This window comes from Sylvia atricapilla, chromosome 3 (genome assembly GCF_009819655.1).
Source record: "Sylvia atricapilla isolate bSylAtr1 chromosome 3, bSylAtr1.pri, whole genome shotgun sequence".
Taxonomy (NCBI): Eukaryota; Metazoa; Chordata; class Aves; order Passeriformes; family Sylviidae; genus Sylvia; species Sylvia atricapilla.
In genome coordinates, this window is record NC_089142.1 from 23,596,491 (window position 1) to 23,609,480 (window position 12,990).

The 12,990-nt window shown below is 42.7% G+C and overlaps 1 protein-coding gene across 1 annotated transcript in view; it reads left to right on the forward strand.

The window, feature by feature from the left end:
- Positions 1-254: 254 nt before the first annotated feature.
- The window catches only part of LRRC1 (leucine rich repeat containing 1), a 69,862-nt gene continuing 57,126 nt past the window's right edge, over positions 255-12,990 (forward strand). The window contains exon 1 of the mRNA XM_066314943.1: positions 255-488. Within this exon, the coding sequence (XP_066171040.1) occupies positions 330-488 (159 nt within the window). The 5' untranslated portion in view covers positions 255-329. The remainder of the gene's footprint in view (positions 489-12,990) is intronic.

The window sequence follows — 12,990 nt, forward strand, 5'->3', positions numbered from 1 at the left end:
CGGGAATGCGCGGCGGCGGCCGGCAGCGCTGCGCTCGGCGCCCCGCGATGCCCCTGCGGGGAGGGCAGCGGCCCTCCGAGAGGCACTAGGGGGACGCCCCCGGTTCCGCCCCGCTCCGGCTCCCGCCCATTGTTCTCCCGGGGCCGCCGCGCTCGCCCGGGGCTGCTTCCCGCCGGCGGCGGCGGCGCGCTGGATGCGGCTTGCGGCCGCCGGCTGGCCGGGACCCGCGCTGCGCGGCGGCGGAGCGGGCAGCAGCTCCCGCGGCCGGCGGCGAGGAGGGGGCGGCGGTGAGCGGCGGCGCCCGCCCCGCGGCCCCCGGCGGCGGGGCGATGTTCCACTGCATCCCCCTGTGGCGGTGCAACCGCCATGTGGAGTCCATCGACAAGCGGCACTGCTCGCTGGCCGCCGTGCCCGAGGAGATCTACCGCTACAGCCGCAGCCTGGAGGAGCTCCTGCTGGACGCCAACCAGCTCCGCGAGCTGCCCAAGGTGAGCGGGAATGGGAGCGGGCGCCAGCTGCGCCGCCCCGGCAGGTGCCCGCCGAGCTCCCCGGTCCGGCGCCCGCACCGAGGCGGCGGCGAGGGGCTCCTGGGGCCGCCGGTCTGTGGCAGCAGCCCTTGGAGTTAAAGGAAGAGCCGGAGTTTCAGGTTAGCGTTTCCCCGGAGTTAGATGGCAAATGAGCGTTCACGAGCAAAACCTGGAAATGCGCGTCTTGCGGGAGGACGGGTCCTGTTGGAGGGCAGGGGGGTTGGTGCCGGAGTCGCAGGACATGAGTGTGTATATTGTGATTAACAGGCACGTCATCGGAATTACGAGACCTTGGAGGGTATTTAGCCCTCCCCTTTTTTCCCCTTTCGGTAGATACTATCTGCTCCGTACATGGGAAAACCAAAACCCTCCAGCAGATAACCGCGTTCCCGTTTCTGCCTTCTACTCCTTGAAACTTCGTTGTGCAAAACATGATAGGCGAATAAGCCTTTTCTGTGTCTCACTCTAAGTCCCGCACAGTTGTCAGTGTTTTGTTTCCCCCTTGAAGCATGTAGTCAGAGTTTTATGCATGCAATATATTTTGGTATTGTTGTCAAAAGGTGGATTAAGTTCAGCATGGCTTTGAGACCTTGAGGTGGTACCTCAGGTGCCTCTCCAGGTGGCACTTGCAGATTTTGCCAGAGGGGCTCCATCGGAGTGATTCCTGCGAGGCACTGCAGCTCCACAGATGCAGTGAGTGGGAGGCATGCTCGACTTCTGACTTGAGGATCCACGGGCTTTTTTTTCCCCGTGTTTGTTCTTTAAACTTTGGACAACTCGGAAGCCTTTGTGAGTTGTGGTTGGTAGAGTTTGACACGGGAAGTGTTACCTGGAAGCTACGTGTTAAAACTGTGTGGGCTCTTACTAACTTGGAATCCAAGAAACTGAACCTACTAGCCAGAAATTTTTTCAAAAGCACCATTGTTTGTACCTGAATCAAAGTTGCTCTGTTCATACCCAGACTTAAACAGCCTTACTTTTTCCTTTTTTAAATTCAGTGCACTCACATACACTCTTTTTTTTTCAACTCTACATAGTAAAAGTAATCGTGGTGGTTAGGTTTTCCTTCAGACAGTAGTAAAAATATTCAGTTGAACTGACGTGATAAATTTGGCTTTTTCTTTTGAAAAACCTAGGTGCAAGTTTGCATCTTGTTGTGACTGAACTCTTTATGCTTCTGAAGTAGAGCAAAACTGGTTTACATAGCCTGTATGTGGGTGCTATTTTTACTTCCAGCAGTTTTTGCTGGCTTTGTGCACAGACCAAACTCAGGAGTCCCTTTGTACTAGACCTTTCTTCTTAGTGTTGGCTTTCAGGCTTGTGCACATCATATTACAGGGGTATTTAGTGCACGTGTGACTAAAATCCCATTGAAACCCATGGCTCTCTGATTTTTTTAAAAAAATAAGAACTCCACCACCAACTGGTTGCTGTGTACAGATGTAAAGGATGACGTCTGTTCGTGGTGTTATATGATGTTAATTTCTGTAGAGTGCAACTCTTCATTGCTTCTCTTCTATTTCTTGAACCTTAATATATTAAATAACTTTTTTTTCCCCTGTGATGCTTAAAAAGACCAGTTCTTCCTATTAGTTATATGTGACTATGCATTATATTCCATACATGTAAGGAATAGCGGAGGGGGTTAAAAAACTCCCCAAACCAACCCAGGCTCCTTGGCATTGTGGTGGAATCAAGCAAAAGTTGAAGTTAGAAAGAAGGCTTTTTTTGTCTTTTTTTTAATGTGGATGGATCATGTTACAGGAGTGCCTAAATATACTGTAAGAATATGTTTGTGGGTTTTTAGCTGGACTAGGAGGAATCTGTTGAAATGCAACCACAGAAACTTACTTATACCTGTCCTAAGTACTTTGTGCCTTGTCAGCAATGCAGGGAGGTGTTTTTATTGGTGGTTCCTGCACGAACATATGAACTTTGCTTGTCAGTTCCTTCTTAATGATTCCTGATAAATGGAATACAGCATCATCACCTCGTATGAATGTTGACTCTGCAGAATTTTGAGGCACAAAAATAGAGCTGCAGTAGTGCATGTGAAAGTAATCTATTGAAGGTGGAACTGATCGGAAGAGCCCTGTTCAACTTTTCTACCAGAAGGTAGTTCTAAAAGTTCTTCTCTTGGAATCTGGTTGAAGGGAATCATGGAAGATCTCTCAGTAGAAGGTGACTACAGCATACATTGCTCATTCCTGTTAAATTATAAGGGAAGTGTCAATGCAAAGTACAGATACAGAATTGGAAATCGGTGCAAAATCTTAGGTATACCATACCTCTGGTAGAGAAAAAAATGGGGGAAATCATCAGTGTGTAATTAACAACCTGTTAGGTCAGCATAGATAAAAGTGGTCGTTACATCCAAAATTTAGTGTCATTGATTGTATTAGTCTGACCTTACCTCCGTTAAGTTTCTTCTCTGCGTACACAAAGGCAGTAATACAAAATCAAGCTAGATTTGGGCTCAGTTGAAGCCTAAACAAGTCAGGAGAATTGTGTAACTCTCAGTGGCCGGTTAGTTAGGTGTTTTTCAGTGCTGGATGAGGACCTGAAGTTCACAGTGATCTGTGCCAATTCCTGGTGAATCATCTGTGGGCTGTGCTGATGCCATAATATAATCCCTTAATACTGATAAGGTGTTTGTGTTGCTGAGATGGTTGTGATGCCCCTTAGGAAATTGCTGCTGTAAAGCCTCACCTTGGTACAGTGAAGAAGAATTGCCCTGTAAACTCTGTCACTTGCAGCAGAAGTTGCCATGGATGGAGGAGGAAACCCCAACTCTGGCTGCTCAGCTCTTGCTTATGCACACAGGTAGCTTGGACTCATTTTCCCAGTGTGGGCAGCTGTGGTCTGAAAAGTCAATTACAGCAGGCAGGAGGCCTTGTAATGCTTCTCTGAAATCGAGTTGATATTGGTGAGGTTTTTTACCAGCTTTGCCGTGGCTACAAGTCAGACGGTGATGATGGCTTTATTTCTAGACATTCACTTTCCATCCACTTGCATTTTTTTTTTCATCCCTTTAGATGTAAAGCTTTCTGAAGGAGATAAATATCAGCAAGGGGCATGATGAAATATATGACCTGCATTTCTCTCAGGCTGATGAGGCAGTTTGTGTCAGATGCACACACTTCCCCCTTTTCCCCTCTGATTCTCTCTGCCCCCATTTCTATCAATAAAAGGTGTTCTTTAGTTGGTTTGATCCAATCCACCAAAAAAAGTATATACTCTAATACACCCTAAAATCTCCATTTTGAGATACAGAAGTAGTCCTAGGCTTTGTTTAATTTGCAATCTTTCCCAGTGTACTTAAAATCTCTCTTATTCTAGAATAAGCCAGTAGAACGTGGCATATGTTAGGGTGTTAATGAAAAAACCCAGCAGAAAAAACACACCTTAAAATCCTTTCAAAATACAGAAGACAATTTAGAGAATTGCTGTAGCGTCTTGGAGGGAAATGACTAGCAGAAGGACCCAGCACTATTGTTGAATTGTATGAGAGTCCTGTGAAGTATCCTCAGGAGAAACAAGAAATATACTTGAATAATTTCAAGGGAATTAATAAAACTTTGGTAGTTTTGGTGGTGGTTGGTTGTTTTTTTTTTGTGTTTTTTTTTTTTTTTTGGTAAGCTGACCAAAATGTATGGTAGAATTCTTCACCTTTCTCTAAGAGGAGAGGGTAGGAAGGGGTCATCCGGAAAACACCTGAAAAGAAATGTCGGAGAAGCAGAGAAAGGTAGATGTCATTGTCCCATTATTTCTACTCTTTCCCATGTCTGGGCATTAATATGTGGACCAGAAAAGGAGCTGTTTCTCTGACCTCCTTTTCCTTACAAATACCATTTTTCACCAAGCTGTATCTGTCAGTATTTCAAGAATACAAGATAGTAATTGCTGTTTGTATAGTAATTTAAAGGTTTTTTATATAATTTTGCGGCTGCATGTTTGGTTTCCCACGTCAGTAAATGAATCTTTGTCAGAGTTTCCTTATCTGCTCTGCTGGATCCCTGGGTCCCTTCTTCGCTCCATTCCCCAGTTATATGATGCAGAACTTGTGCTTATGTTTACAGTGACCTTTTTCTGTCCTTAGCACTGGTGTCTCAGACTCCTCACCCTGCATGTTCATACTTTCCCATCTTCCCCTGTCCTTCGTGTTCCAGGATCTTGCTTATTTCCTCCAACCTAAAGAACTGTGTCTGCTGTCTGTTTCTGATGCTTTGCTTCCTCTCCTGTCCCTTCTGTGCTGGGTTCTTGACTGCCCTTGCAAACATCTCTTTTCTTTGTACTCTGCTCTTTCCCCTTCCTTTCTGCTGCCTCCCAGGTTCCTTCTCTGCTCTTGCTCTTCTTGCAGGATAAGCCAGCCTGGTGGGATGTGCTGGAGGAGCAAGCTGTATACTATTAAGCTGCCGGTGGTTTTCCACAATAATGAAGTCTCTCTGAAGCCTTTCTCAGCACATGTGGCTGTTTTCCCACAGAACAGCAATTTCTAGCTGTCAGCATGCTTCTTGCCACTTCTGTTTTACAAGACAAATTAAAGAGCTTCACCCTTTGGTCTGAAAAGGATGGGCTGTCTAGAGTTGGTGGTAAAGTGTGGCTCTTAACTTGCTTAAATAATTCCCTCTCGTGTGTTGGATCTCCAGTGCCTTCTGCTGATTATTTTATGCATCTGATTTTATTGGAAAAAAATAATAAGTGATTGCTAGTGTGCGTAGAGCAACTTAAAATGTCGTTTGTGTGTTTTTTTCTAAACCTGTGGCATTTTTATTTTCCTTGGGAGTGAAAACTTGAAGAATTTTTCGACTCAAGCTGTAATGTGTAGTATCTCATTTGCTGCATGTCAAAAACTATTCTTCACTGGAGAGTAGGCTTTCTGGCAAATTGCTTTGATAGAAGAAAATAACACATTCTGCCTGATGCGTTTCAATAGCTTTTCTAATGAAAAGCATCAGATAAAAATAAAATGCTTTCAATTCTATAGATCAGTCCTTAGTTGATGAAATGTTGTTTTCTACTCCCGTACGTTAGAATTTAAGGGCAAATACATCCTGTCAGCTTTATTTCTCTGTGACTCAAATTTGCAGTACAAAACTGAATCCCGGCATATTTCTTTTTCCAGTGATAAAAAAAAAAAAAGTCTTAGGAACTCTTGAATGCAGTATTATATTTTGGCCTTTGTGTTAAATCACATCATTCTTGGGATTGGTGGGTGGTGGAAATAGCTTATAACTCTTGTTTTGCTGCTGTTTTGTCTTGCTGCTGCTCAGTTCTTTAACTCAAAGAATAAAGACCACTTTCCTGTGATACTTCTAGCAGATGTTGTTTATGGAAAAACTCCAGTGGCCAAAAAAAACCCCCCAAAAAACAAAACTTCCCCAAAACAAACCACAAAACCCCAAAACAAACCACAAAAACCATAAAAAAACCCCAAAACCCCTAAAAAACCCATTTTTTTTCCTGTGCACTTAGTTTAGCCTAAGAGTCTGAGGAACATTTTTTTTTTTTCTTTGGGGAATGATTTTTATGTAGCGCTTGTAAACCTAATGTAGTGCACCTCTGAATCATTTTGCATCTCCGAGCTTGCAAATCGTATCTGCCATCTGTAATTTTTCTTCTTGGTCTTAAATACTAAAGCTTCTCTGTAGAGTTACTAAATAGATGTAAGACCCTTTTCCCAAGAGACCTAGCTAAACCCTGACCTCTTCCTGTGCCCCAGTTTCTTTGTTAGGGATGCTGCTGTTTGGCTTTCAGCACTGTATCTGTGTTATGCATGGTGTTGAAATCCAGGGTGCTGTTATCTTACCAAAATCATGTGAAAGCTCCTTAAGAAACAGTCACTCTGTTCTTCCCATACCACACCTTTGTCTCAGGACAAAACCTGTTCTGGGCTAAATTTCAGTGTTCTGTCATTGTTTCTATCATTATGCAACCATAAGCCTGAAAGACACTTGTTTGGTCAGTGGCCAGTAATCTGTGGAAAGGCATGATTATCGTACTAGACCTCTCTTTAAATTTGTGTTTTGGCTGCTTAAGTTGTACGTATATAGGAACTTCATTTTCTTTTTTTGAATGCATTGATCTCCTTGGGTTTGAAGAGATGTGGTGGGATCTCTCACATGATGGAGTGCTGCAGTGGATGAACACAGGCTCTTTAAGGACAGGCCAGGAAGGCAAGGATGGGGAGTTGCCCTTTGGATGAGAAAGCAGCAGGGATATGTGAAGTTTTGCTTTGGGATGGGCCAGCTAAGAGCAGCTTGGGATTAGTGGATGACATTGTTTTGGCTGTCTGCTGTAGACTGCTTGACCAGGATGAAGAAGTAGATAATGCCCTCTTCAGATAACAGGAAGAAGTCTCATGTTTGCAGGCTCAGGCTCTCACATGGGTCTTGAACAATATGACAGCTGGAAGGACAGCACAGCAGGACATAAGCAATCCAGAAGTTTTCTGAAGTACTTTGATGGCTTCCTAATGCGGGTGCTCAAGGATCTGTTGGACCTCCTACTTACAAACAAGAAAAGACAGGTTGAGATGTGAAGATCAGGGTTGCAGTAGCTGTAGTGACCTTGGTCACCTTGGCTGTAGTGACCATTGAGTTCAGCGTTCTGAGAGGAAGGAACAGGACAATAAACAGTATCTTGAGAAAAAAAAACCTTCATTATATTTAGGGTTCTGCTTGGAAGAGGTTGGTAATAAAGATGTTTATGCTGTCATTCAGCAGGACAGGGAGAGGCTGGAGAAATGGACAGAGAGGAATCTCATGAAGTTCAGTAAAGAAAAATACACCTGCATCTGGAGAGAAACAACCCAATTCTCCACTACAGGCTGAGGGCAAACCATCTGGAAAATAGTTTTCCAATAAAAGGTCATGGGTAACCTGGTGGACAAGTTGACCATCAGCCAGCAGTGCTCTTTCACGACAGAGAGAGCCAACAGTATCCTGTTGGATATAATATAACACAAAGCATTGCCAGCAGGTGATCCTTGTCCTATGGCTAGCACTGGGGAAACAGACTTTGGGTGCTTTGTCTGGTGCTGGGGATCCCAAAAGAAGAGGCATGGACATACTGGACACACACTGTAGGATCCACAAAGACTGTTAAGGGCTTGGAGCATCTGTCAGGAGAGAAGACTAAAAGAGCCAGAATAGTTCAGCCTTAAAAAGAAAAAGACTCGTGGTTGTATATAAATATGTGTTTCAGCATAAAACCTTGCTTGGGGTGCCCTGTGACATTACAAGAGGCAGTGGGCAAAGGCTGAAACACAGGGAATTGTCTGAAATATGAAAATACTTTTTTACTGTGAGGATGGTCAAACACTGGCATAGATTGTCCAGAGAGGTTATGCAGTTCGTGAAGATGCTGTAAACCTGACTGGACATGGTCCTAGGTGAACCATGCTTTGAGCAGGGGGTGCACTAGGTGATTTCTAGAGCCCCTTCCAACCTCAACTGTTTTATGATTCTGTAGAGGGCATATCAGAGATTTTGCCTGTCTTTAATTCGGCTATTTTTAATGATACAGATCGAATTGTTGTGTTTCTCACGGTTTATTCATCCTCAAATGTTTAATTGTTTTACTTTTTACATTGAGAGTGTTGTGGTGTTTTTGCACATCTTGCTGTAAATCCTTAAAGAAATACCACTGTGTGATTTAAACAAGCATGTATTTACAGTTAGTGTCAGAGAGAGAACTGAGCCACTGGGTGAGGCTGAAGCAGACTGTAAGCACACAGTCAAAGTAGTTTCAATAGAAGTTTAAGCATTTTTTCGGCATGACAAATGCTATTTAAAATACTTGCTAAGAATACCAGCGACTTTACAACTTCAGTATCTTGAGAATATGTTACCTTTTGTAACTGTTGTGAGTATAGTCAGTTAGTACTGTCATGCAGTATATGCTTGAATTATCAAAATCCATGTGGTTTGTAGAGAAGCAACATTAATTGGATCTTTATATTAACATGCCTCTAAACATAGAGCTCTGTGTTGAAGGCTGCAAAGAAGTTTATTACCAGATAAGTATATCTAGGTTTTCTCTTCCTAGTTTGCAGATTTTTCTATATGGCTTCAGACTTGAAGAAATACTTTACATTTTGACCCCAAATATGAAAGACCACAGTCTGATGGGAGCAGAGGAAGAACTTTGTCTGCTGTTTTCTAAACAAAGGAAAGTCATGAGTGTCCCTGTTAGTGTCCCTGCAATTGTTCAGAAGATTTTTGAAGTCTTCTTGGTTTGAAATATTTTCTAGTGGCAGTTTTGAAATATTTTCTAATGGAAGGTTTTCATAATAACAGCTCAGCTCTACGGATTTTTGACCCGAGTTGAAAGAAAGTAATTCAGTAGTTATGTTTCAATACCTTTAACTTTTTTTGTACTTTTGTAGTAAACTGGTAGCATTCCCTTCTCTTTGTGATGTACAGAGGTGAGACAAGGTTTGTGGGTAGACATTATACATCTGTACCTCTGAAATAAATTTTATGATTATACATAGAGTTATTTTTGTAATTATATCAATTGGTCTAAAAAAAAGACATTACCTCCTGCCAACAGTCTTGTATACTGGAACAATGCATGCTAGAAATTCATTAGAGAGATTAATGTGGGCTCTGGTTGGGTTTTTTCCTCCAAATGGCAAATGCATTTAACTGCAATGAATCCATATTTCATTGTAGTAGATGTTTTTTGGTCTCTCTTGAAAGGAAGAGGTAGTCCCTTTCACCACTATGCTCTAGCTTTAGCATGGAGTGCTCTTTAACCTTTGTGGCTTCTGCTTAATTGACATAAAAGAGAAAGTAAATCCTTGCCTGCCAGGAACAGTATGAGACAACCTGGTCAATGCACTTCTTGGTGGCTCAGCATTTTGATTCACTGCTGCAGTGTGTTGGTTTTTGAGAGTGGATAGTCCCCTATTTGTTTTTTAAAAGGAACGGTGACAACTGACAGTAGGACCTGCAATTAGCCTATCCTTGTCATGGTTCAGAAAATGGCAGATGCTTTGAAAATAGGGTGTCAGAAGCATAGCAGGTTGATGCTGAATACCAGCTTCAAGGAGGCATTGGTATAATTTTTGTTTGTCTTGTATAGGCCTTCCCCCACAGCCCTTCTTGCCTGGCTGATCTTTCTGTTGGCCTTTTATTTGAAGTACCCACTGGAGGGAGAGACAGCAGTTGCAGCATCTGGTTCTGTTTAGGATATGTGCCTCTGAAATGTGATCTCTCATTAATATTTTTCTCTTGTTCTGAAATCTGGTAATTTTATTAATGTTTTGAATGGACTCCTGCTTGAATGTCCACCTCCATGATGTCTTTCATTAATATTAGTGATGACAAAGTTGACAGTAGAATGTTGTGAGATTTAAGTCCAGCTTGAGTATATTCTTCATACATGGCTGGGTGTGTGAAACAACCTGTCATCATGCCAGATGTATGTAACAGTTCTGGTTTTGCTCATGGCAGATGTGAAGACAGAGTTAGAGACCCCAGCTGCATGGAGTAGTTGACCATTTGCCAGCTTGCCACAGAGGTCTGTGTGCTGCTGTCCATCACAGCTGCTGCTGCATCTCTTCATGGCAGCAGAGGGAATCCATCAGCTGCTGCTTTGATGCAGTCATCAGTTGTATGATGACCCTGGCTGTGCTGCACCCTGAGTTCATCCCTGTCCTCAGAAATTGTTTCAGCATCTCAGGGAGTATTTTATTTGAAAATTGAAGTATGTTGTGCCCAAAGGATCACGTGGGATCCTTATTTGTGAAACCCTGTTGCCCTTGCCAGCTGTCCTTCCTTGCAGGCGAAAGCAGAGTGACTTGAGGGGTCCTGATGTTGCTAGCAGGCTTTCTGGGAGATGCCAAACTGATAATGCCCATGCTAGGCCTTACTGGAGTCTGCTGAGATCTCTTTTCACACTTCATGAATCCAGAGTAGGATCCAGCTTCCTCAGCATTTTATTGTGCAGCTAGTTTGGATGTGCTTCTGTGGAAAAGGTGTCTGTTTTCTGTGCTCTTGCTGGTTTTTCTCAGTGCTCCCATCCGTGCTACTGGCAGAAGTCTCTGGGTTGGATTTTAAGACAGTGATGTACAGGATTGCATCCTAGAGAGAGTTTTTTGCACAAAGTTAGTTGTGGATTTCGACTGAGGGTGGATGTGTTGAGACTTGAGTGGAGTGCAGGGTGCAGTACAACTTTCTGAGAGCTCCAGACTGGGATGTCCACTGGCTGACTGGAGAAGAAGTGACCTTTGGAATCCCACCAGTTGGTGAGTGTAGGGCACTGAGTGTCCGATCTTTTTGGAATCCTTAGCACTGAGTGACCCCTATTCATAGCCTGTGAAAGGCCATTCTGTTCATGAGTTACACAGAAGTGGGGAGAGGAATGAGGAAAAGCTCACCCTTCCCTCTTCATCTTTGCCCTTCAGGCAGATGGGAAATGTGCACATATGCTTGTGGCAGAGGCTGGTGATGAAACCAGTTCGGAGGAAGCAGAGTGCTTGAATTCAGTGGTCCTGCTTCATTACTGGATTTAATCCTTGTTTTCCTCATGGTATCCTGACCACCAAGCAGTGAATTCACCTAAAGTGAGTTGGGCTTCCTCTGCTCATTGAAGCCATGCAACAATGCAGTCAAAATGGTAATTTCTAGGAGCCAAAAGCAAGGGACTAGGGACTTTGTTGGGGAGCAGCTATGTTGCAAGGTTATTTCAGGGATTTGATGCCTTATCTCCTGTTCACTGCTTCACTTTACCAAAATTACCTCTTCTACTTGTGCTTGCCTCCAGAAAGACCTCAGAAAAAGATCTTTTTGAGGTAGTATAAAAAGTGTGGGGAAGGATTGACTGTAATTTCCCTTATCCAGTGACCAGAGGAGGACACGTGCCTGGTGATTGGAAGTAAACAGATGAAATGGTGTATCCATTGATTTTTGTTTACAATGTAAGAGAAGACTATGGGGCCTGAAGTAAGATCTGAAACAAGAATGCATTTAGGAGTTAAAGTGTTTAAATTAATATGTACCACTTCCTAGTTCTAAAGCACAGATAGCCTTTTGTTGGTCATTTGTAAGTCTGGAAAATGGGAAAAATAAATACAGATGTACTTAAGAAACAGAGCCTAATAACATATTCTGTCTTATAGCTTAATTAATTTTAATAAAATAATGTAACTGCCTGAAGAAGCCTTAAAACCTGAGGCAGCATGTATGTGTGGAAAATCCATATTGGCTTCTAAGGGAAATTTGACATAAGAACAAATGCTTACAAATTCTTAATCTTGTCAGCAGCAGCTCAAGTGCCTGCAAAAACCACAACAAAAAAAGAAAAGCGAAAAACCACCAAACCCTCATCCTATCTGGTGTGCGTGTAACTGTGAACCAATTTAATTTGCAGCTTTCTTTCTCCTTCTAGTTTTGTTCTAATTTCTACTGCTTATGCTAGCCCATTGTAAGAATTAGGCAGTGGATTCATTAAGGTTCTAATTTTAATTCTGTTTGCTGCTAGTAGTAGCCTTTTTATGGAAGTGTTTTGCTTAACACCGTAAACATTTAGTTATGTACCTGTGCCAGATGGGTTTGGAGTGTGATGTGTCTCTAGCACTGCAAAGGCTCTAGCAGCTCAGATGTTGCTGAAATGTTGCTCCTCCCCTTAAATAGCATTAGCTGCAAATACATCTTTGTTCCCACCTATGTGTTTTACTTCAACTGTTTATTGTTTTCATCTATTTCCATTTATGCTTTTTTTATTCTCATCAGCTAAGGTGCTGAATATTCAGGGGAAATTCTCAGGCATGAATACTTTTTGGTTCATGAGAAAACCGCTGAAAGAAACACGGAGTTATGTTGGCTTGGCCATTTGTATGGAAGAAAATATCCTAGTAGTTTGGCTTAATTCTCTTTACTTTTTTTTTTCCCCCCGTAGAATTGAGTGCCAGTTGTAGCAGTATTCTTAAAAAAAAAAAGGTATAAAAAATGAGGGCTATGGGATCACACTGTTTATACTTCTCAGTGAGTTATGCACTTATCTCCTACTTTTTTTTCTTCCATTGGCTTACATCGACCGAATTTTGTCAGAATGAGGTTTTTTGTTTTAAATATGTGTCCAGGTGAGAGAGACTTGGTTAGTTTTTCAGTGAGAGAAGGGATCTGTTCGGGATGTATGTTCTTAGAAAATCCATATAATAGAATTTCTATAAATTCTTTCATAGCAGGAAAAGCTTCAGTTGAGGGTCAGGAACTGTTACTATCAGGTTGTAGGCTACTTCAGTGCTTATGCTCCTGGCATTATTTTTCTCATTGAGGCACTATTAATTAGGCTGGCTAAACTAAGCAGCATTACAAGTGTTGCCAAGATACTCATAGAGGCGTTGGGTCTGCAATCAAAACCAGCTATTAGAGCGTGCTGGGTGGATGTGCTGCTCTGGCCAACAACTCCATTGCACTGTGGATTGTGTTAAAGCCTGTCAGATAGAGGCAGG